The 22,055-nt window shown below is 42.3% G+C and overlaps 1 protein-coding gene across 1 annotated transcript in view; it reads right to left on the bottom strand.

Moving 5' to 3' along the window:
- LOC125440344 (glutamyl aminopeptidase) overlaps window positions 1–22,055 on the bottom strand; it is a 49,147-nt gene that overhangs the window by 14,885 nt on the left and 12,207 nt on the right. The window contains exons 4-11 of the mRNA XM_048510121.1: window positions 20,384–20,504; window positions 14,923–15,077; window positions 14,089–14,202; window positions 11,766–11,900; window positions 9,576–9,641; window positions 4,567–4,632; window positions 3,000–3,151; window positions 2,374–2,453 (exon numbers count right to left, since the gene is read on the bottom strand). Coding sequence (XP_048366078.1) covers window positions 2,374–2,453; window positions 3,000–3,151; window positions 4,567–4,632; window positions 9,576–9,641; window positions 11,766–11,900; window positions 14,089–14,202; window positions 14,923–15,077; window positions 20,384–20,504 — 889 coding nt within the window. The remainder of the gene's footprint in view (window positions 1–2,373; window positions 2,454–2,999; window positions 3,152–4,566; window positions 4,633–9,575; window positions 9,642–11,765; window positions 11,901–14,088; window positions 14,203–14,922; window positions 15,078–20,383; window positions 20,505–22,055) is intronic.

Raw genomic sequence — 22,055 nt, 5'->3', positions numbered from 1 at the left:
TTATTTGTACAGACTCTGTCTTCCTTACTTTCTTTCCAGAATTTTTAGAATTCACAGTACTGCTATTTATGTATATGGAAAGGTTTAAATGCTATTTTCCAGGAAGACATGTTTTAAAAATTAATTAATGTGCTAGTGGAGGTGGGGGTGGGTTCTTTAGTGAGAAACCATATCTTTAATATTATTGGTTAGATTTTCACTCAGTCTTGCCCTGCTCAGTTTTACGCCCCATGTCCCACAAGACTTCTGTCCATGTAGATCCCAGGATAGCCTTTTTGGTGGTCAAACTAATATTTGTTCTTTTTAAATATGCTGGAGGTGTAAATATACATGCAACAGATGCAGCATTATAAAATAAAGCTATTACTCTTGAGTTAAGTATACTTGGAAAAAAATAGGGCATGGATAATTAAAATTTCACACAGTAGGATTCTTTTATCCTTTCTTCCTCTCATCTACATCTGTAAAGAGAGAAACTAGAAGGGGTGATGAAACAGGCGTAGCAAGGGGGGAAGTGCCCTGTACACCAGTGCGTCCTCTGCCCCCACTCCGGAACGCTCCCACCCCCACCCCGCCCCTGGAACACCCTCACTACACCCCCACAGGGGTGCACACCTGGTCCGTCGCACCCCCCGTTCCCTTGGAGCTACGCCTCTGTGATGAAATGTTGTAGCAGTAATGAAGGAATCAGTAGAACTAAAAAATTTTGCTCTATAGCAATAGCACAAGTTAGTAAGTAGGGCTGAAGAACCAGCAATCACAGAATATTGCAAAACCAGTCATGGTCGACTGCCGTACAACACTTTAGCACACATTTCAGAAGTTAACAGATTTTTAAAAAACATTTTCCTTGTGGCAAATTGACCACCTATACTCACTTGTTGTAAACCTAGAAACAGTTAAAATGTGTTTCCATGCCTTTTAGCATGAAATACATAACTTGTGTCATGTCAGCTTGACTAGAAATCAGACTAGTCAACATCTAAAACCATTTAAAACCAAACATACTAAAACCAAACATTTGAAACCAAACATACCATTCTACTCCCTGTTGCTTTTTAACTTGATTAATAAATGGGGGAAATGCAGAGATAAATTCAAGCATCACTTGTAAAAACAGCCATGTGTGTGAACTCTGCCCAGAGTAGTCAGAATGATTTATAGGAAGAGTGCAAAATAAAAAAGCAAATCAAGCACTTATATCTGCATGATGAAGATGTTAGTAGAGACTAGCCTGCAGTATCAGCTTGCTGCAGTTAATGCGATAACAAATGGAAGCCCCCCCCTCACAGTTTTATCCTAACCATTTAGTGTTTAAGCTTTGCAGAACTGCACTAACTTCTTCATTTGTGCTACTGCATGTCTTATAACTGGCTATAAAAGCGTAGCCCACTGAAGCAATGTAAGTGTAGAGGCAATGAGTTTATGCTATACTGCACTGAAGTACATAGAATGTAGAAAAGCCAGGGATATTTTACGTCTAGTCTTCTGGCTGCAGTGAGTCTATTCCAAAATTTGAGGTTAAGTATTTCCCCACTGTTGTCATGGATTTGGCCAATTGCTCATATTTGGAAAGGACTGAAGAGCACATTGGATGATTTAACACAATGACAGGTAGGCTAATGGATAAAGGAAATCTGAATCCTCAACGAACTGGTATCTGTTTGCTTCATCATGAATGCAGACCACAGCTCATGCTCAACTGCCATTATTGACTTTTTGAGGGTCAGCAAGGCAAATGGCAAAACAGTCACACAATTGCTTAACTATGAATTCAGCCCATTGTGGTGCTTACCACTCACTCAGTCATTTCTGATTTATGTTGTGAATAATCTCTATTGTCAAAATGGATTTGAGGTGGGTTTGGTGGAGTGCTTATATGCTTGCTGCACTACTTTCCCTACCCATAATTCAACTCATATTTACTATGCCATGTTAAAGCAGATTTGTAGGAGAACAATAGATACGGGACAGGTTACAAGTGGATTTGGAGTTGGTGAGGTACCTTGATATGTTGAAAGATAAGTCTTCAGAAAGATCTTAGTTTTAGGATTTAAAGAACTGGCTCAAATACCAGCTCAGTTGATTCTGGAGAAGGAATTGCTAACCAACCAGAGGTATCATACCTTGAACCTGGCTACTTATTTTACAAGCAAAGGATTTTTTCACTTGATGTGCAAATCTGACAAATGGTCTGATCTGATATCAGACAGCTACGTACATTGTTTTCTTTTTGTTCCTGTATATGTCGATGTGATTTTTATTAAATAGTCCAAGCAAAGAAAGACTGATATTTAAATCAAAGTTCACCATTTTATTGCTTCTTATTAAAGCGCATTGGGCAGGTAGCCATTGTCTGTTAGTTAGAGATACCTGATAATTCTGACATTTTGTAGAGCACTATACTGGACGTATTCTCCTCATGCCATTTCACTGGAATATTCCACATGTAACTGAAACAAAAGAAAAACAGGGCAACATTTAAAGATGTCTGTGAAGCATGACACAGCAAAAGACCTTGATATTTCCTGTTGTGTTAAACAAGCAGAAGGAGAAAATGTATGATTCCTTAAATTAGCATTCTGACTTTCCAAGGCTACCAGCATGAACTATCAATCCATTTTTATCCCATTCTTCTCCCAAGGAACTCACATACAGTCTTCATTGCCAATACCCTGTGAGACAGGTGAGGATGAAAGGGTGAGGGACTCCTCAAGGTAACCTAATAAGCTTTATCACTGATTGGGATATGAACCCAGATTTCCAAGGCCCTAGTCCAACGCTCCAGAATGACAAACAACCACAATGTGGATTATCACACAGGGTTCCTATTTACTTTTCTCTGACCTCAGTATGCCCTAAAGCAATTTTCCACCCCCCACATGACTAAATGGCCAAAGCCTGGGGACATTTGACCCCAAATGTCCCCCTGGGCGGTACACCCCTGGCTAGATCCAGCCAATATGGCAACACCATAGTGAACTATGGAGAAACTGCACCTGAATATTGAAGATGGATGAGAAGCATTTGCTTTAGGGTCCAGGAGGAAACGTTTCTGCGTGATTGTTGAGTTAGAATCCACATTCAGCACAGGGTATCCCATCTGCCGGGTCCAGGTGTCCATTACTTCTTTCACTTGCTCACCACTTGCCTAAGAAGAAAAGCAAATCAGTGCCATTTAGCAGCAGCCACCCTCACTGTGGAAGCAGGAGTGAGCAGGATGGAGTCATGCAGAAGCAGGATACACATACCCTGTCCCTTGCTTGCTTGCTACTCACATCTCAGCCACTTACTGACATTACTTACTGCTCAGTCATACTCAGTTTGAGAGACGCACGTTGCTTTTAGCTATGCTACATAAAGCACTGTTCCCCAGCGTGGCTCCTGGAAAGTGGACAAAGCTTTGCAGATTGCAGGCCAATGGCTGGCAGGAGGGGTCTACCTTGAAACAACCATTACCACAGGAATGGGTAAGCTGTAAGCCTTCCTGGGATTCAATTCCCAGGCCAGGGATGTAAGTAAATGTGGCTATTGGTTGATGACAAATACAAATGTGGTTCTCCACAGGGTGTACTATTATTATATTTTGTTCAATATCACAGATCTCAATTCTTTAGCTGGTTGTGGTTGGCCTTTCATTACAACTCGAGCCTCACCCAGAGGCCCAAGACATTGTAATTTATTGGCATAGTAGAGTACTGTGCGGATCCCAGCAGAGCTGCCCTCTGAATCTGGCACATATTGATTTTGTCAATTAGAAGTTGTTTCAAGTGCTGTCCCAGTGTTTTCGGAATGACGCCCAGCATGCTGATTACCACTGGGACGACCTCAGATGGTTTGTGCCATAGTAGCTGAATCTCGATTTTCAAATCATGGTATTTAGTGACTGTCTCGTGTTCTTTTTCAATGACCACTCTTCCCAGCCACAGCTGGGCTCAGGGCAGCTTACATACAAACTTAAAACAGTTGCTGATAATATGATAAAACAATATTAAATTAATCTAATACCTCAACATATCTAGATGTCTAGATGGTGAATATATAATACAGATCCCCAACCTTCAAAGTTCAACCTCCATAGAATCACTGCTGTAGCTATTCCGGGGACTAGTTTCTTTGCCTCATTTAGGGTTGCCAACATCCAGGTTGGATCTGGAGATTTCCCAGAATTACAACTTCTCTTCAGACTAGAGGTCAGTTCTCCCACAGAAGGTGTTTGCTTTGGAAGGTGGCATCTGTATCTTTAAACCACATGGAAGTCCCTCTTTTTCCCAAACGCTGCAGCCCAGGCTCCCCTCTCTCCTGAAATTTTCAGGAATTCTCAACTTTGATCTGGCAACCCTACTTGACATTATTAAGTGGCAAAAAAAGCTATTTATAGCTCCCCTGTTGTGCAGAAGTCGAGACTGGCTCTCAGTGATGCAAGGTTGCTTAAGATATGTGAATACTTGATGTGTAGTTCCTTTCCCTAAGCAATGGGAAAGATGGCAGGAAGAGATTCTCCATGAGGCAAGTAAACAAACATTTCATTTCATATCTCAAAGTCAAAATTTTTGCAGAACATACCTCTTCCATAGCTCTCCAGAAATCGTCTGTTTTTGCATTTTTGAAATTGTGCTCAGTTAAGTATTTCTGTTGGGGGTGGGAAAGTAAGATAGTCAGTTCATATTGTAAATCTCACTCATCACAATGATCTCTTAAATGCACAAGAAGTGATCTGATATTCCTATATTCCTTGAACTTATATCCTGTATTATCTTATGTACTCAAAGTAGCACCCATGAAGAGATTCTCAAATGGTCTCCCAGAGAGCAATCAGACCCTCCAGATTAGCAGTTTGTAAACTTTTGGGCCAAGATAGTTGCAAGGATAAACTGGGTAAAGGGAGAATGTTGTAAGCAGTTTTGGGTCCCTTTTGTGGAGAAAAGCAGGGCATAAAGAGCAAATTAAGGCTTCCATGATAGAATGTGGTTTCAAACCTGGTTCTCCCTGACCCTAGCCTGGTAGTCTAAGCGGTATAATGTACTGTTTCCCACCCCATTTGTATGTGTGAGGTAGCTTACAACTAAAACAATAAAACACACCCTTTTCTATAATTTTGTAGTCATAAATGTGTGTGGTTTTGATTGTTGAGATGTGCTTTGGAAAGAAGAAGAAGAAGAAGAAGAAGAAGAAGAAGAAGAAGAAGAAGAAGAAGAAGAAGAAGAAGAAGAAGAAGAAGAAGAAGAAGAAGAAGAAGAAGAAGAAGAAGAGTTGGATTCATATCCCACCTTTCTCTCCTATAGGAGACTCAAAGGGGCTTACAAACTCCTTTCCCTTCCCCCCTCACAACAAACACCCTGTGAGGTGGGTGGGGCTGAGAAATAGTCAGAGAGTCAGAAAAACTGTGACTAGCCCAAGGTCACCCAGCTGGCGTGTGTTGGAGTGTACATGCTAATCTGAACTCCCCAGATAAGTCTCCACAGTTCAGGCAGCAGAGCGGGGAATCAAACCCAGTTCCTCCAGATTAGAGTACACCTGCTCTTAACCACTACGCCACTGCTGCTTTATTTAGTCAAATGTGCAGATCAGATAAATGTAAATGAGGTTTTGAAGGACAGTTTTTTGAAGAATGCTTGAAGGCTGCAATCCTAGCCACAACACTGCATGATACTGGACCACCTGTTTCCTATCTTAAACTTTAGATAATAAGTTCCAGTAAAAAAAAAAGTAAAGAGTCCAGTAGTAAGAATGCTGAGTAGCCAACCGTTTCAGTCACTGTGGTAATTTTATGGGGAATCAGCAAAATGAATAAAAGGGAGCCTCAACAGGGGTATTGGGGGGGGGGAGGTTAAAAGAGTGTGTTCCGATGTAAGCAGTGACACAAGTATAATTCTCATTAATAGTTATACCCCCTAGTTAGATGCTATTGTACAGATTGTTCTGTTTGTAGCTTAATTCACCTTGTGCCCCAACAACTGAAGCGCACATCTTAAAATAGCTCTCATCCATTTAACAAGACAGGAATATATAATACAAGTACAGCGTGTAGACTTCAGTAAACAAAAAAGGGACTAGTGCACTGCCCAGTAAAATATGTCAGGCTGGAAAACGCTGACTCACAAAGTCACTGTTAGATAAAAAATAAAGCTGTCCTTTTGGAGGGCCTGACTCGCTTTCAGGGACCAACAAATGGATCCTGCAGACATGCAAGACTGGAAAGAGAAAAAAAGTTTATTTTTCACTCAAGGTTCTATTGTCAAAGAACAGCTGCGGTTTTGCTGAATTGACTCTTCAGGTATGTGTGTATGCTGGCTATTTTTAATTGAGATGGATTTTTTCGCACATACCAGAGAACAGCTTGAAAATGAAATAGTTGGGCAGTTGTGAGAATATACGTGAAGTACTTTACCACTTCTGATGTTCATGGCTACAATTTCATGGATGTGTTGTTAGCAAATGGAGGGTAAATAATACAGGTGGTCATTTACTAAAAGACTATTTACCGTAGCATACACATGGCCACTTGGTAAGCTGATTAGTCGTGTTATGCTGCCAAACCGCAAGGAGAATTTTACCACTTCCTGCTTTTCCAGTTTTTTCAAGCTAGATGCAAATATGTGGTAAAACTCTCCACATCTCTTTGTAAAATGATGCTGTTGACTCAAAAGCAAAGTGATTATATGAACCCCATGGCAAGAGATACTGCTTGTTAAATACCCACTGATGGGAAAGTATAATCAAGAAAGGGTCCATATCGTCCAGTTATCATAGTCTCAGGCCTCTTTGCACATGCCTGGCTCATATCGCTGACTGCTTCTGCAGTTGTTCTGCATTATTCTAATTCCCAGGGAATGTAGAAAAGCTTTACCTACGCAAGGCTTTCTCACATGCAAATCAAACACACGGAGGCAGACGTTAGGCATTCCTGAGAATTATCTGTGAACCATTGCAGAGAGCATTGTAACACATTGTATGCCTTTGAAAAGTGTTTGGAAACTTCCACGGGCACAACATGCAGCAGCCAGATTGCTGGTTGAAATGCAATGCAATTAACATTTGACCCATTGCTAAAAAAAAAGTTCATTGTTTGTTAGGAGCTACATTCCAAATGCTGATGTTAATTCTGTAAACACTAAACTGAGGACTGACTATCCTTTACCACATTTTCTGCTACTGCTAATCTTAAGGCATTACGTATGTTCCAGTTTAAGCTTCTAGATGGCTCCAGTTGTTTTGCCCTAGAGACGCTAGTCTCTATGTGGGGTCAGGAGATCTCCCAGAATTACAGCACATCTCCAGACTAAAGTGATCAGTTCCCATGGAGAAAACGGATGCTTTGGAAGGTGGCCCCTATGTCATTGTACCCCACTCATGTCCCTGATCTACCCCGGCTCCATCCCCAAATCTCCAAGAGTTTCCCAACCTGCATCTGGCAACCTTCCCTCCCATCCCCCACCAGTGGCCAGGGAGGACCTGGCAACTCTATGTGGCCACTCATTTCAATCAACCTTCTTAATTATTTTAATGTCTTCTGGTTGATTTTCAGCGCAACATTAAACAGATTTATAATCTTCTAAGCCTATCAACTTTAATGGATTTAGAAGGGGTTGACCCTGTTTGGGAAAGCTTTAGCCAAACAGTACTGGTCCCTTTGTGAGTGTAACATAAAGTCTAGGCTATGATATGATGTGGGTGGACTGGGACATCAAAACATCCTTGGCAAAGGGCCATAACCCCTCCCATCACCAGTCTCTCCCCCCCCCCCCATAGAAGATCAAGGATCTGGCTGGAGAGGAAGTTGGAACAGCTGTGCTCCTCTGGGCCAACCCCATTGTGAGCGTGGAGGTGTTCCACACAGCAGCTCACTGGGATTTATTCTGGTTTAAAAAATGGCCAATCTCCCCCTATGTTTGGACTGTTTCCATTATAAGTAACTGCACTGTGCATTCTCCTAGCAGAGAACTCTTTTCCTCCAGGGTACGTTTTCAGCAGAAAATGAGTTTGTTGAGCTGCATATTGCTGAGTTCTGAGGCAGCCCCAAAAGCAAGATAAGTAGTTCTTCACTAGGAAAACATGTTGCTTGTTTGCTCTGAACTCCCACACACAGATTGAACTGGGGCCACCAAAAGCTCAGCATAAAGCATGAATAACATGCCCTTGCATGATTCGAATACAGTTGTTGTCATCATTTCTTTTGCAAGTCCCTTAGAAGTCTGAATGTCCACATGTGACATGCTGTATGAAAAAGAAACCAAAGCAGGTAATATTTTGAGAAAGAGTCCATGTGCAAGAAAGTTTTCTTCCTTTTTTGTGCTCAGAAAGTAGTATGGATTCTTTTGAAGCATCCTTTTTAAAAGAGAGAGAGAGAGAGAGAGAGAGAGAGAGAGAGAGAGAGAGAGAGAGTGACTGTCCCACTGTCTCCTCTTCACACTGCCCAGATAGTATTTGAGGTTCCCTTCCTGTAATATACCATAGTTAAACTAACTTAAACATAATCTGTAGATCTTGCCCTGATCCTATGGTGACAGTGTAAAGTTAAGATCAAGATCATAGCACAGATAAAGAAGGGGCTTTGGTCCCCTGGACCATTTTCCAAATGGGAAAAAGTGCTGAGGATGCTATTTGGAGAAAACCACACATTTCCAGGGATATGCACAGATTTCTCCAAAGGGCTTAATAATGTGATTGGACACTTTTATCTCACTTAAGGGTGCCATTTGTGATGAGCTGCATATATATTCAAGAGCATGTCCATTTTTCTGTACATGTTTAGTTTGCTACGCCGTGACAGTAGATGGCACTGTTTGCTCCATTGATAGCTACAGAGGCACTCCTGTGCATTATTATCCCAGTTTTTATCATAGTAGCCTAGGACAGTAGAGTGCAGGCTAACTGCTACCTCCTTGTGAGGCAATAAAATCAGTCAGCACCTCTTGCTATGATTGTGAGTTGTATGTGACAGCAGGAGGGTGGTGATGGAAACTATGGGGCTGGAGATGTTTTTATTGTGATGATATCAGTTCTATCGGGGGCACTTGAAGCACCTATGATATATGGGTAGGCTGTATGGAACATTAGCATGCGGAGAGTTCACAAAAGGCAGTACCGCTTCCTTTGCAATACTCAGACTGTTGAAACTAACCAAATACCTTGTGTGATTTCTGTTTGTTTACAGTTCTGATGTGACACATTCAACAGTTGTTGAAGGGGGGGTGGGGAGATTCAGCAACAGCCTCTCCCTCAAGGTAACAGGCATGGGAGTGACTTCTGGGGTAGTTTCTTTGTAACAATAACACAGGGTGAGTTTGACCTGGACAGCTAATCTGATACACTGTCTATGTCTCTGTATGAAAGAAGGTTGACGTGTGAGAGAAAAAGGGACTATGTGCACTTGATGTGTATAAAATCATAACTGCCTTTGCCAGAAATTCCTCACAGAGATATACCTTTAAGGAAGAAAATGGGGGCATCTTGCTTGCACTACACCACGGAAGTTAAAGGCACAATTTCTTTCAGTTTCAATTCAAGCCTGAAGTTACTAATAGTTGCTCTTTTAGTGATCACCCCCACACACACACACAGATAAATCATACCTGACATCCAGTCTTGAATTTTTCTGATGAGATCCAGTCTTGAAGCATCCTGAGGATTGATGCTCCCTAAACAACGATAGAAAGGGTTTTTTTTTTACTTCAGCCGATCATATACTGGTGTTCTGTCCCACACTAGTGGCATAACTAAGGAAAATGGAGCCCGGGGTGGACTCCCACATTTCCACCCCTGATGGGACTGTGTGCTGCCCCTGCCCCGTCTTTGCCCCTGCGCCTGCCCCTTACTTACCTTGGCTGGCAGTGGGGGGAAAAAAGTGGAGATCCCCTCTGGCTTGCCTTGACCCACTCCTCAGGCAGCAGCCAAGCTGGCCAAGGCCTGCTCAGGTGGCACCTGACTCTGCTCCATGCCACACCTGACTGGCAGAAGTGTTGGGGTCGATTTTCTGCCCCCCCCCCACGTGACTCAACGAGGACCGCCCAGGGCGGTTGTCCCTGGATGTCCCTGTTATAGCTATGCCTATGCCCCACACTGAAGGGAGATTCTTTGTGGGGCAGAGCTTCCCTTATGGATGTCTTCTCTATCCTCTCACACTCACTGCACATAGATCCCATTATCTCTGCTGTTTGTGAGAGCAGGCAAAGAGCAAACTTTTCCCCTGCTTCACAGGAAAGATGAAACAAATGGCCCTGTATTATTCTTTGCTTCAGGATTTTTGGCTCCACCCTGACTCCCTCACTCTACTTCTACCCTTTTCATGATCGAGAGTGCTTTTTAAAACTTTATTTCAACTTCAAGCATTTGTACCATATTAGATCTATTGAAATAATAATAGATTAAATATTGAAATAAGCTGTCTCTCCTTCCACAGCAGCAGCAGCAGGAAGTTTGTGTGTGTGTGTGTGTGTGTGTGTGTGTGTGTGTGTGTGTGTGTGTGTGTGTGTGTGTGTGTGTGCATGTGTGTGTGTGTGTGTGTGTGTGTGTGTGTGTGGAGTGGGCGGGGGAAGAGAATATCAGTTCTAGGACATGGTCTCTTTCTTCAGCAGAGTGTGGCCCAGGGAATTACTTTGCCTCTTTCATTTGGGCAGGGATTTATTTTTGGAAAAGAGTACAATATCAATATAACAGTAATAACAGCAATATTGATTTAACAGCAATTTAAAGGGCTTTAACAAATCTTGTAACTATCAGGGGTGATGAGATGTGTGCCTTTAGGAGTGGGTTGATAGTTGGAGTTAAGAGAACCAGGAAAAGCAGTTAGAGCAAGGAGAGTTCAGCAGGTAAGCCACGCAGCAGGCAGTGGGGTGTCTTCTCACATGTGAACAGAACAACACAAGGAGAGCTGACTACCACCCAACTGCTTAGTGAAGAGCCCCGAGGAAAGTGTTTCATGCATAATGGGCCTTAGTTTCAGATGGCTATGTTCTCAATCCTTGAAGAAGCCGTTGTTAGTGGAAATAAGTGGTATATTTGATAAAATGCAGCTTTCTTCTTTCAGTGCAACCTGGCAATTTATTAATTACTCCTAGGGGATGGAAAATGCAGTCAGGTCACAGCTGACTTATGGCAACCCTGTATGGTTTTCAAGGCTACAGATGTTCAGAGAGGGTTTGCTACAGCCTGCCTCTGCAGAATGGCCCTGGGCTCCCTTGGTGATCTCCCACTCAAGTACTACTCAGCATCAACCCTGATTAGCTTCTGAGATCAGACAAGGTCATAATAGTTTAACCCATCCAAGTCAGTGGCAACTATTCTTTCCATCTAGGTTAACAGCTCACCTTACTTTGCAAACGTATAATTGCTCTTAACCACCACTTATGGCTCTGAACTACCTTGCAACCAAACTGAGGGCTGTGTACTACAGAGTTGCTGAATGTTGTTCTGGAACGTACATGCAGTCTAGTGCTGTGGCAATACCACACCACACCATTCCTAATAATAAAGGACAATGTTTCCACTCAATCCAGTGTAAGAAAGGCAAAACTCTGTACAATGTAAAACCAACTTCCTTAAAATTGCGTCTCCTGGCCTTTTTCTAAGATCATCGAACAATAGCTGTTTTTGGATCCAATCCCATGGTATGGCCCATCAAGTCTTAGACGTTCTTCCACTCATAGAAGAGTTCTCCCATAAGCAAACGAGTTCCATTAGATCTAATCCCACTTTTGAGACATGTCCCAATTGTAGTTTATTTTCCCATTACCGTATTTCACTATAATGATAGCTGTGTTTACCTTGCTGTAGGATATGCCATCAAACACAGAGGTTATTTCAGCAGGAGAATTCACGTTCACTACAATAGGGTGAGAAGAGAGCAAAGAGTCTTCCTTCAGCACTGGAAACAGGTCATCAATTAAAATTTGGTCCAGCTGGGAAAGGAGGGGGGAAAAAAAATAAAGGATGAAAATCAAAACGTGCTGTACTAAAGTTATTCCAAGAAAATTATTTTATTGTTTCTATTTATTATTAAAAAATAATGGATTTTTAGCTAAATGTTCAGAGCTATATCTTAAGAGCAGTGATGGGATTCAAATCATTTAACAACCGTTTAAGAGCCGTTTGTACATGAGCACTAACAAAAATATTTCAGCTGCCAGGAATCACTTTGTTTACTTTAAGTCTCTTATTTTATAGTACCAACATGGCAGTAACGATTTACTATATTTCTTCCCACACAATATTCCTACGATGGAAACATTATTTTCATCGAGACAACTGCTTTGTTTATACCATTTACTCTTTAAAACATTTCCCCACCCCAAACAAATGCATATTATATGGCATTTGCAGCTCAGAGCACATGTTACTAATTTTAGCTTGGTAACCTTCTATAAAATGGATTAACAGCTCTGCAAACAAATTACACTTGTACTATAGGGTCTTTCTCTTACCCTCTGCATATCTATTTTTTGTGATATAGCAGCATGTGGCAAAAATAATAATAATATGCCCCCTATACAAGTTTAAAGGACCACAAAATGGCAGATTTTAGATCCTTTTTCTTACATAATATTTTGACTGTAATCACCAACATACCTTTTCCAATATTCAACTCAGCAGTGCTTTTTTATTTTGTTTGCTTTTCAATGGTGGTGGTTAAGCCAGCATTCAGCACCAGTATTTGCTCTCCATTCATGAGTAAGTGAGTTGCATGTCTATTAGGTCCTGAGTCTGATTTTTGAGATGCAGTGAATGTAATGGAAAGCAATTCAATTCCTAGCACAATATAGTGGATTTATGCTGTCTTGGTTTGTATCTGGTCAGAAAGGGAACATAGGGCTTTGGTCTATTACCCAGCCTATCAACTGCACACAGTTCTATGGAACTTCAACTTTTAGGACTGTATAAATCTTGTAGAGGCATAAAGCCCAACTCTGCATTGAAGCAACACTCAATATACTTAACATCTTCTGGACACATGTGATACCATCAATTGATTCCATAAATCCGAACAAACAACTATTACAATGGTGGCTTTGATAATTAGTGTCTCTATGGGGCTATCCCCACTACAGAAGGGAGTTAAGGTCGACTACGTTCCCTTCAGTGGAGGGCGATTCCAGGCTGCCCCACAGCAACTGAGTTGGCCCCCTGGAACCGAGCTAAGTGGGCGGGATCATCTTGGTGCCTGTTTCGCTCCTCGATCGTGATTGGCGCTTGTGTTACGGCGGGAAACGGGAGCGTTGGTTTTTTTTACAGTTTTTACAGTTTACAGTTTAACGTTATATGCGCTTTCTGCCCACCACAACTCTCCCGTTCTGCGCATGCCACAAAAGTGGCTCGTGATTGGTTGAACGGATGAGGTGTCATTTCGATGCTTCCCCACTTCGAAGCGGTATCGACCTTGTTCCGGCAGAAAAGTGCAGTTCATAACTGCGACAAGGGTGTTGCAGCTCTGAGGGGGGGGGGGAACTGAGACAAAACAATGTTGAGCTCGGCGGCAGTGGGGATTCACTGAGGCGAACCTAGGTAGAAACCAGTTCAACTCTGTCAGTGGGGAAAGCCCCTATGTTTATAAAGATAATCACAAGTACAGAAAACTCAACCAAAGTAAAGTTCTAAGAGCAGCATTATATGCAAAGTGAGCTTGTAAAAATCTCAAAGGTTTGTAGTTTATAAACAACTTGAAACTTGTTATCTTTTCTGCTATCTGACATTGAGCTTATGTTAATAACAAGTTTCAAGTTGTTTACGAAATACAAACCTTGGGTGTAAGATTTTTACAAGCTCCTTTTGTATATAATGCTGCTTTTGTGATTTTATTCTGTAATTGTGATTTTCTTTATAAATGTCACAAACAAATATATAAACACTAACTATCTTAGCCATCATTGTTACCGTTGCTTGTCTGGATTTATGTGCTTTTATTACTGTACTGCAACTCTCAATAATTTTGATATCAACTGAGTCCATGTTCTTTATTAATTGCTTGGGGTTTTTTTAGGTTATCATTACTTAGTATATCATTACAATCTTTGGGACGGAATTATGCAAACCAGTCATTAATATGCGTGTGTTAACTAAACAGCAAACAGCACACTTCACATGAATATTTACCATTTGCCAATCTCTTTCTGCCTCATTTACCCCTATAAACTCAAAGAAGCTGGCGAACCCTTCATTCAGCCACAAGTCATCCCACCAGTCCATGGTCACAATATTTCCAAACCACTATGATGGGAAGAATTAAAAGAAAAACAGTGTTATTGATGGTTAATAGCTCTATGTTGGCTTAGCAAAACTTCAGAGTAACCCAAAACTTCCTAGATCTCCTGGTCTGTGTGTACATGCTTTAACTACAGCAATCAGAGCTGTCACAACAGTAAAGCCCATCAGAATCTCACACTGTTTGCCACTACTTTCCTCAGAGACATATTATTTTGACACAGCAAGGGCAGATAGATGCTCACATCAGGAACTCAAAATTCCAAAAACCTCTCAGAATGTCATTACAAGGGAGCTATCCTTCTCCCTCCTCTGTATCATGCAGTTACTTGCCCAATCAGAGTGTAGGAGGCCTCAACCAACCAGGTGGCTTCTCCTGCTCCTAGGCCTTTCTGCCTCATTCTGAAGCTAAACAATATCTTACTGAGACAAAACTGCATTTTAAAAATTATATGTTGCAGGTAATCCGTCACAACCAGATATAGCTTTGTGTTGAAATAGCCTCCAGCAGTAAACCTCTAAAGTGATGATTATCAATGTGAATGAGGCAACAGTATTATCTCATGTAAATGTCACTACTTTGAAACCTTACCATTCTGCAACCTGAGATGCAAACAAAAAAAAACACCTGCCTGAAATATGATTTATTAGATAAGCAACTGATTGTTGTCATGAATATAACATTGTCTTTTGTGCTTTGATAACAAAATACGATGTAAGCTGTACCTGATGTACCAGTTCATGGGCAACCACAGCAGCCACTCTTTGCTTGTTAGAAGCTGCAGATTCTTCCGGATCATAAAGTAGATTTGTTTCTCTGTAAGTGATCAGTCCCCAGTTCTCCATGGCCCCAGTACCAAAATCAGGAATGGCTATTTTGTCTGCATAGAAGAAAGTGAGATTTTTAATTTTAAGTCCTGAAGCAACCTCGCATTTTTCTATCACCAATCACAGAACTGCTAACCCAGTTCCACATTTCTAGTGTAGCAGCATGGACACAACTAATTTTTATTGATTTTAAGGGTTGAGGACACAGACATCTGGTATTTGGTACATGCGCCATTATGTTCTCAGGGAAACCCTTATTTGTGTGTGGCTTTGTGACTCATCTCTTTATGCAGGAAAACATATTTAAGGACACAATTAGCTGTTCTCTGGGATGTGGCCCATGGGAAAAGACAGGGTAAGAGTGTATGTGAGAGAAGTAGGGACTGATCTAGGGGCTGATGAAGATGAAATGGAGTAGGAACACTGAAGGGCAGTTTGGTATGAGTGGTTATGTTATTAGAGCAGGACTGGAGACACCAGTAAAAATCCCAACAATTCATCCATGAAGCTCACAAGGTGACCTAGGTCAAGTCAGCATTCTACACATTAATCTACCTCACAGGTTTTTGGAAAGGTGTAGGAAGGGAGAATTAATGTTCTGATTCCTTAGAAGAAGAGTGGTATAAAAATACCATTAGTAGATAGATAGGATACCTTGGGTTGGATCTAGATTAAATTTTCCAACGACAAAATGGAACTTTCCTGCCTCCCTTTTTACTGCTGACTACTGATCTCCACAAAATCCTACTCCTGATTAATGGGAGATGCTCAGGAATGACATGACATAGGCCCACAGTGAGAAGGGGGTGCGAAGAAATAAATTTTTACTTTGAGGGGGGTTTATTGACAAAACTCCACATTTCATTTTAAAAGGACTTATGCAGAGAAAGGGGAATTTTTCATTTTTAAGAATAGCCCAAGTACCAATCATCAAAGTTTAGAAATTTTAATGGCTCATACCTTGGCTGGAAGCTAACACCTAGCCTTGGGGGTGGAAAGGGCTAGATGGTATCTTCCTGGAGATTTCAAGAAGAATTCTTTGACCCACAAAGTGGTAGGAAAACAGAAGTGGTAACATCCTGTGGCACAAAGGAAGAGGGTCCATTTTGGCGGGTTTGTCCTGGGCCGTTTCCTTACTTTTAAAATGACATCCGTTTCGTCTGGTCCAGGACCTTTTTAGCCCGAGGGTGGTGTTCCCCGAGCTTCCCCACTGCCCCGCGCCCTGCGCGGGGTCATCAAAAGGCGCCATTTTGAGCAGCGCCAGAATGACTCGTGCTGAGGGGGCGCAAGAGCAGCAGAGTCAGGGCAGCTGCATTGTAGCTGCCCCTGTAGTGGGGAGTGCAGTTGGACCCCGCGCTACTCGGCGAGAGTAGCGCGCAGCAAACAGTGAGTGGGGAAAGGGCCCTGGTTAAATATATCAGGAGGAAAAAGCTCTCACACCAGAGCTCCATTTTGATGGCTGCTATTGCCACAGGGAGCAAAGTGCTAAATGCCTGGGCAATCATTCCAAGGGTGATGAGAAAATTTTGGAAAGCTTCAATTTCTGAGTTTAAAAGCCTGTCTTAGAACAAGATCAACAAGGATTTGTACAGAGTGAGGGACAGAACTGCCTGTTTAAAACTTTATTTTGTATTTCTTGCTCAAGCTGAGAGCACTGGCTCTCTAGGCAGGTAATGTTTAAAATGGCAAGTGGAGAAGTGAGATAGAAGAATGCCTGCAAGAGTTTAGAAAGCCTTGAGAGCTGTAGATCATCAGGTGCAGATGTTCAACAGTCTCTGAGCACACAGATGTCTCAAAGGGCTGAATGGAGCAGCTCATATGATTCAGCAAGGCTGTTCTGTCACAGGGAATATTAGCAGAAATTGCCAGTTCAGTCTGTATCTAAACCCTTTTCTCCAAGTACATTGATGAATTAGATATCTGTTTTTTTCAGTACAAATGGAGGGGTTTAGCCTCTGTCCCAAAGTGCACAGAACAGTTGGGGTAAGTATAATGCAGCTTCATGTGTGAAAACATGGGCAAGGTGGACAAGAACTGAAGGAGAAGGAGCAAAGTAGCTGCTCACCCATGCTCTGGAGAAGTACTTGTAAGAGAAGAGAAGGTGAGCAGTAGGAAGGCAGAGTTAGTGTGCCGGGCATGGCTCCTATGACTTTTCCTCTTCTACCACTAGTGTCTTTGCTGAGTCAAAGTCAGGTGAGGAAGCAGGGAGTGGGTGAGTGGCTGTTGTAACTCCAGGTGTTTCTCCTTCTCTTTTTCCTCCTCATAGTGGTGACAATTTCAGGGGCTTTGTCAGTGGTGTCTAAACATATGCCCACCTGTGCCAGCTACTGAAATCAGAACTTGAAGTAAGTCATCAGATCAAAACAAAACTTTGTGCGAAAATACACTCTCCAGAGACAAGGAAACCAGTATTCTGGCACCTAATATTTCAAAATGTTATGTTGGGGCTGGGAGTGGAAGGCCTTTATGAGGCTCATTTGAACAACTTGCTCTTCACAGCAAAGTTTGTTCATTAGACAACAAGCATTAGACAACAATCTGCTTTTCTATCTGTGAGCTGAGGCAGGAAGAAAGGCACACAAAGTCCAACAGAGAAGCACAGCATCGCTCAGACAGATGCACAGTTTTTAAACAGGCAGGGTGACTGTCCCCCCAATGGGGATACTCACTGCCTTGCTGGTAATGCCAAATTAATCTCTACCATGCCTTCCTGTGATTAGACTGTAACAGGATTCTGTAAATGGGGCTAAGAAATATTTATTGGCATATTAAGCAAACTAAATCCCCATGTAATGAACGACAGCTGCTTCTGCTCACCACAAGGTATAGGGTCATGTCTTCATGGCTGGCAATCAATTCCAGCTTAAATGAGAATTATGGACTTTTGCACTCCTCTGAGAGGACTAACCGCATTGCTTCTTGGCCTAGTGTAGAATTCAAATGGATTCAAAGATGGGCACAACCAAAGCATTCTTTACTAGTTCAAAAAGTTTTGAAACCACTGCTCTCTATTTAATTTTGGCCAGGATATTTTTACTTACTAATATCATGACCTGCACTGTCCCCACGTTTCTGGCTGGCATATAACACTTGCTAATTTCTGAAAAGCACTTTTAATAGATGTAGGGCAAGATACATCTAAATAAATATGTGCCAAGAATATAGCTGTCTGTCTTATAGAGAAGGCTCAAGCACATGTGAGGGAGATTATGAATTTCCCATGCATCTCTATCCATTTATTAGATACACATTGCAGGCTCATGCAACCTCTGTCTGTCTCAAGGATGTGCACTCAGAGGGAGTCAACCTCCAGTCAATTCTCTCAATTGAAACTGGGCTGCGTTTTTTAAAGAACACATCTTTTCTTCATTTTAAAAGCTGAGTAAGAAGACCAATTTTGGTTATTTAAACTGAGAAGCAGTTGAAGAGTTAATGCCCCTCTCTTCCCCCACATGCCCCCAAGGAAAACTGAGGCTTACAGTGTGCAATGTATTGTCGAAGGCTTTCACTGCCGGATTCAACTGGCTTTTGTGGGTTTTCCAGACTGCGTGACCGTGGTCTGGTAGATCTTGTTCCTAACATTTCACCTGCATCTGTGGCTAGCATCTTCAGAGGTGTAGCACAGAAAGAATTCTGTTACACACTGTGTCCAGTGAGAAGGGAATATTTTTAGTGGGATATATATTGTCCATGTCCCAGGGTGGGGAACTAATCAGTAAGTGTTTGGGTGGAACTTGCTATGCAAAGGTGTGGTTGACTGCATTGTAAGCCGGGTGGGGTTTTTCAGTCCTGGGAGGGATTCACATTTGCATTCCCTGCAGCTGTAACAGTCTTAGTGAATGCAAACCCTTTGTCTGGGTGGAGTCCATTGGGCATGCTAGGTTCATGTGTGCAGTTTATAAATATTTCCTTGAACCCTATGTCAGAACTTAATAATGCATCTAGTTTAGTCCATTGACTGTGGCTTATGCAGCACTTCCAAGTGTCCAACGTATTTCACATCCATTATTTTACTGTAATCCTCTCAACAATCATATATTTTACTGTAATCCTCTCAACAATCATATATTTTACTGTAATCCTCTCAACAATCATATTAGGTCAGTGGTCATCCACACACTTCAGGGTACATAAGAAAGGCTATTTGAGAGGCTGGCTGAGCAGAGTTTAGGATGATATTGAGAGAATGCAATGGCTTTCTTAAATTGCTGATTAAGTTGGGACGGAGTTCCTGGTCTCCTCCAATCTCAACCTCTTTCCAGTATGTGTGCTGGTAGTTGTACCTGTCTTGAAGCTGTACCTAAAATCATGAGTGTTTTGAACCTTCAAGGCAACTGGCTGACCATCGTGGAAAACAAAATGCTGGACTAGATAGACCACTGTCCTGATAGAACAAGGATCTTTGGCTTTTTACCTAGCTGGTAAAATAATGTCTATATTGGGAACAGCAAGTTGAATTGTGAATTTTGAAATTCTGAAAATGTGGGTAGGTATGGGGGTGAATAGTGCTGGCACAAAAGGGTAAGGAAAAGTCTGAGGGGGAAAAGGTTTATTTAAGATCAGCTGATAAGTCTGTGGCAAAGCCCGACTGCGGGGAAAACTAGGATGCCTCCTTGTGTGTAAACAGAAAAATGTGAGGACATCTCACCCCTACCAATTAAAAGGTCTGAGGTAAATGTTCCATGAGTAATAGGCCAAGGAAAACTTGTGAAAAAAAGTAACTGATAGTTTGAACCCTTAGTCACACCAGCCTTAAATCTTTGATGGTTTTGGTCTGTCCTGACCTTCCTTGGACTGGAATCTGTTTACAAGATGCAGTCTGCTGCATCTTGTTGTGTTTAGCTTTCTCTGGCTTCTTATGTCACCAAGGCTTCCATGATTTATAGCCTGGACATGCTACATTAGTTGTGCTAGTATCAGCATTTAAATCCAGCTGCTAGAACTAAGGGAGTGAAGTATCTTAATTGTGACTGAAGTATGCCTACCCCCTACATGCCTCACACATCCCTAGTTCATTGGTGGACTCATAACTCGGTGGTACAAAACATGATTTCTATGTGGTGCCAGGGTCTGTGTCTGTTTTAAAAAGATTCTGGGTAACTGGATTGAGGAAGATATTTCCAGAGATTCTTCTGAGCCACTATCAGACTGCATCTACACCTTGTTAGATACAGCACTTTCATTTGCAACTGGATTTCCTTGTCTGCACGGTCAAATCCAGTGACAAATTATTGCTATATTGCAACAATATAAATGTTATGCTATTCAGCGATGTGTGGACGCTGCCTAAGTTGTACAATAACTGAACAAATGAAGAATATAAATTTTACCAGTAAATTAACAAAACAGTAATAATTACCCAGTTTGGGAAGAGAATAGTTCATGTTGAAATAGTCTTCAAAGAAGTCAAATATAATTTTAGTCACATTTGCTGCATATTCTGCTGTGTGTATTTGCTGTGGTTGTGCATAAACTCGGAGCTGAAAACCAAAACGGAGGCATTAGTGGAATTTTTTCCCAGTCATACTGAATGGGCTTGAACCCATCAGCTTTTCCACCGGTGAAAAAGGGATTCCCTTTTGTCATTAAAAAGATAGGTTGGGGGACTGGGGTTTCTGCATGAGTGTCAAAAAGTTATAAGGGTCAGAAGGTGTAGCTATAGTAAGAACTGAGTGAGACTGAGCCATAACGCTAGCTGAATCCAAACCGATAGTTATTTAGCACCCAGTGTACTTGGGAACAATTCTCAAGCATCTTCTAAAGCCACTTATTAATGAAAAGCAAATGTATTGATGGATATGAAGCTTTCTAAATATAGCTGAAGTAGGTTTAGGACTACGGCAACAGAAAAATATGTTTACCATATTTTAAATCAGGTGGAGTGGTGGAGTCTCCTTTTTTGGAGGTTTTTAAACAGTGGCTGGATGATCTTGTCAGAGATGCTTTGATTGTGTATTTCTGCATGGCAGGGATTGGACTTGATGGCTCTTGTGGTCTCTTCCAACTCAATGGCCCCTTCCGCACGGGCGGAATATGGCGCCCTGGGGATGGCAAAAACGCCGTCCCCAGGGAGCCATTTGCACAGGGAGCGCAGCTGCTTCGCAGCCGCGCCGCCCTCGCTCCGCCCGACTGGTGCGAAGCAGCTGTTTTCCGACCTCGCTTGGGAAGCAAGGTTTTCGGAAAATGGCGGCTTGGAGCCGCTGCCGTGCGAACGGCAGCAGCTCCAAGGCGCCCTCCCCCCCTTCCGCCCTCTACCTACCTGTCCTCGCGCCTCCTCCTCGCGCCACGCCGAGCCTGGGGATACGTTTCCCCTCTGCCTCTGACCCGTAGAGCGACGGTGCAGGCGCAGGGCAGGGGGGCGTGTCCCCTGGCCTCTGCGATGCGCCGGAGGGCCGCAGGACGGGAAGGTCACCCTGATGACGGCGCAACTCTGTGCCGTCGTCCCAGCTGGTTCTGGGACCGTTCATGCGAATGGTCTCAGAGGGGTCGGGTCGGTGTAGACTCCGCCTCCGTGCGGAAACGGCCTATGATTCTATTCTTGGAAGGATTTACTTAGGCTGCAGGTACATCATTAAAATGAAGCACCATCATAGCTAAAAGATTGATTTGCAAGGGGTAGAAACATTCATACATAAAGTTGCACTTGTGTGCTTCTTCAAATCTAATAAGAACAGGCAAACATCCCAAAAAACATTCTGCATCAAACTTTCCACAGGATAATTTTGTGGAGAGTTTTTGAGAGCAAAGGTGCTGGATACAATCAAGAAGGATAGCAATGAATCACCAGCTGAAAAGTTCTCACAATCATCTGGCTGGCTGCTGTTGAAGACAGAATGGGCCTCTAGTCACGCCCAAGAAACCAGTTATTTTTGGTCTAAGTATTTCATAACTACTATCCCAGGAGGAATTGTGGGAGGATAGGAGCAATTTGGAAACTCCACCCCACCTCCTTCCCTCTTTCTCCAGGATCAAATATTTGTTTCTTCAACCTTGAAAAGTTACTCCAAGGGTAGGGGAAGAGAGATGATTTT

This window comes from Sphaerodactylus townsendi, linkage group LG10 (assembly GCF_021028975.2).
Source record: "Sphaerodactylus townsendi isolate TG3544 linkage group LG10, MPM_Stown_v2.3, whole genome shotgun sequence".
NCBI lineage: Eukaryota > Metazoa > Chordata > Lepidosauria > Squamata > Sphaerodactylidae > Sphaerodactylus > Sphaerodactylus townsendi.
Note: the sequence above shows the minus strand (reverse complement) of the source record. Positions and strands in the feature narration are given on the sequence as shown.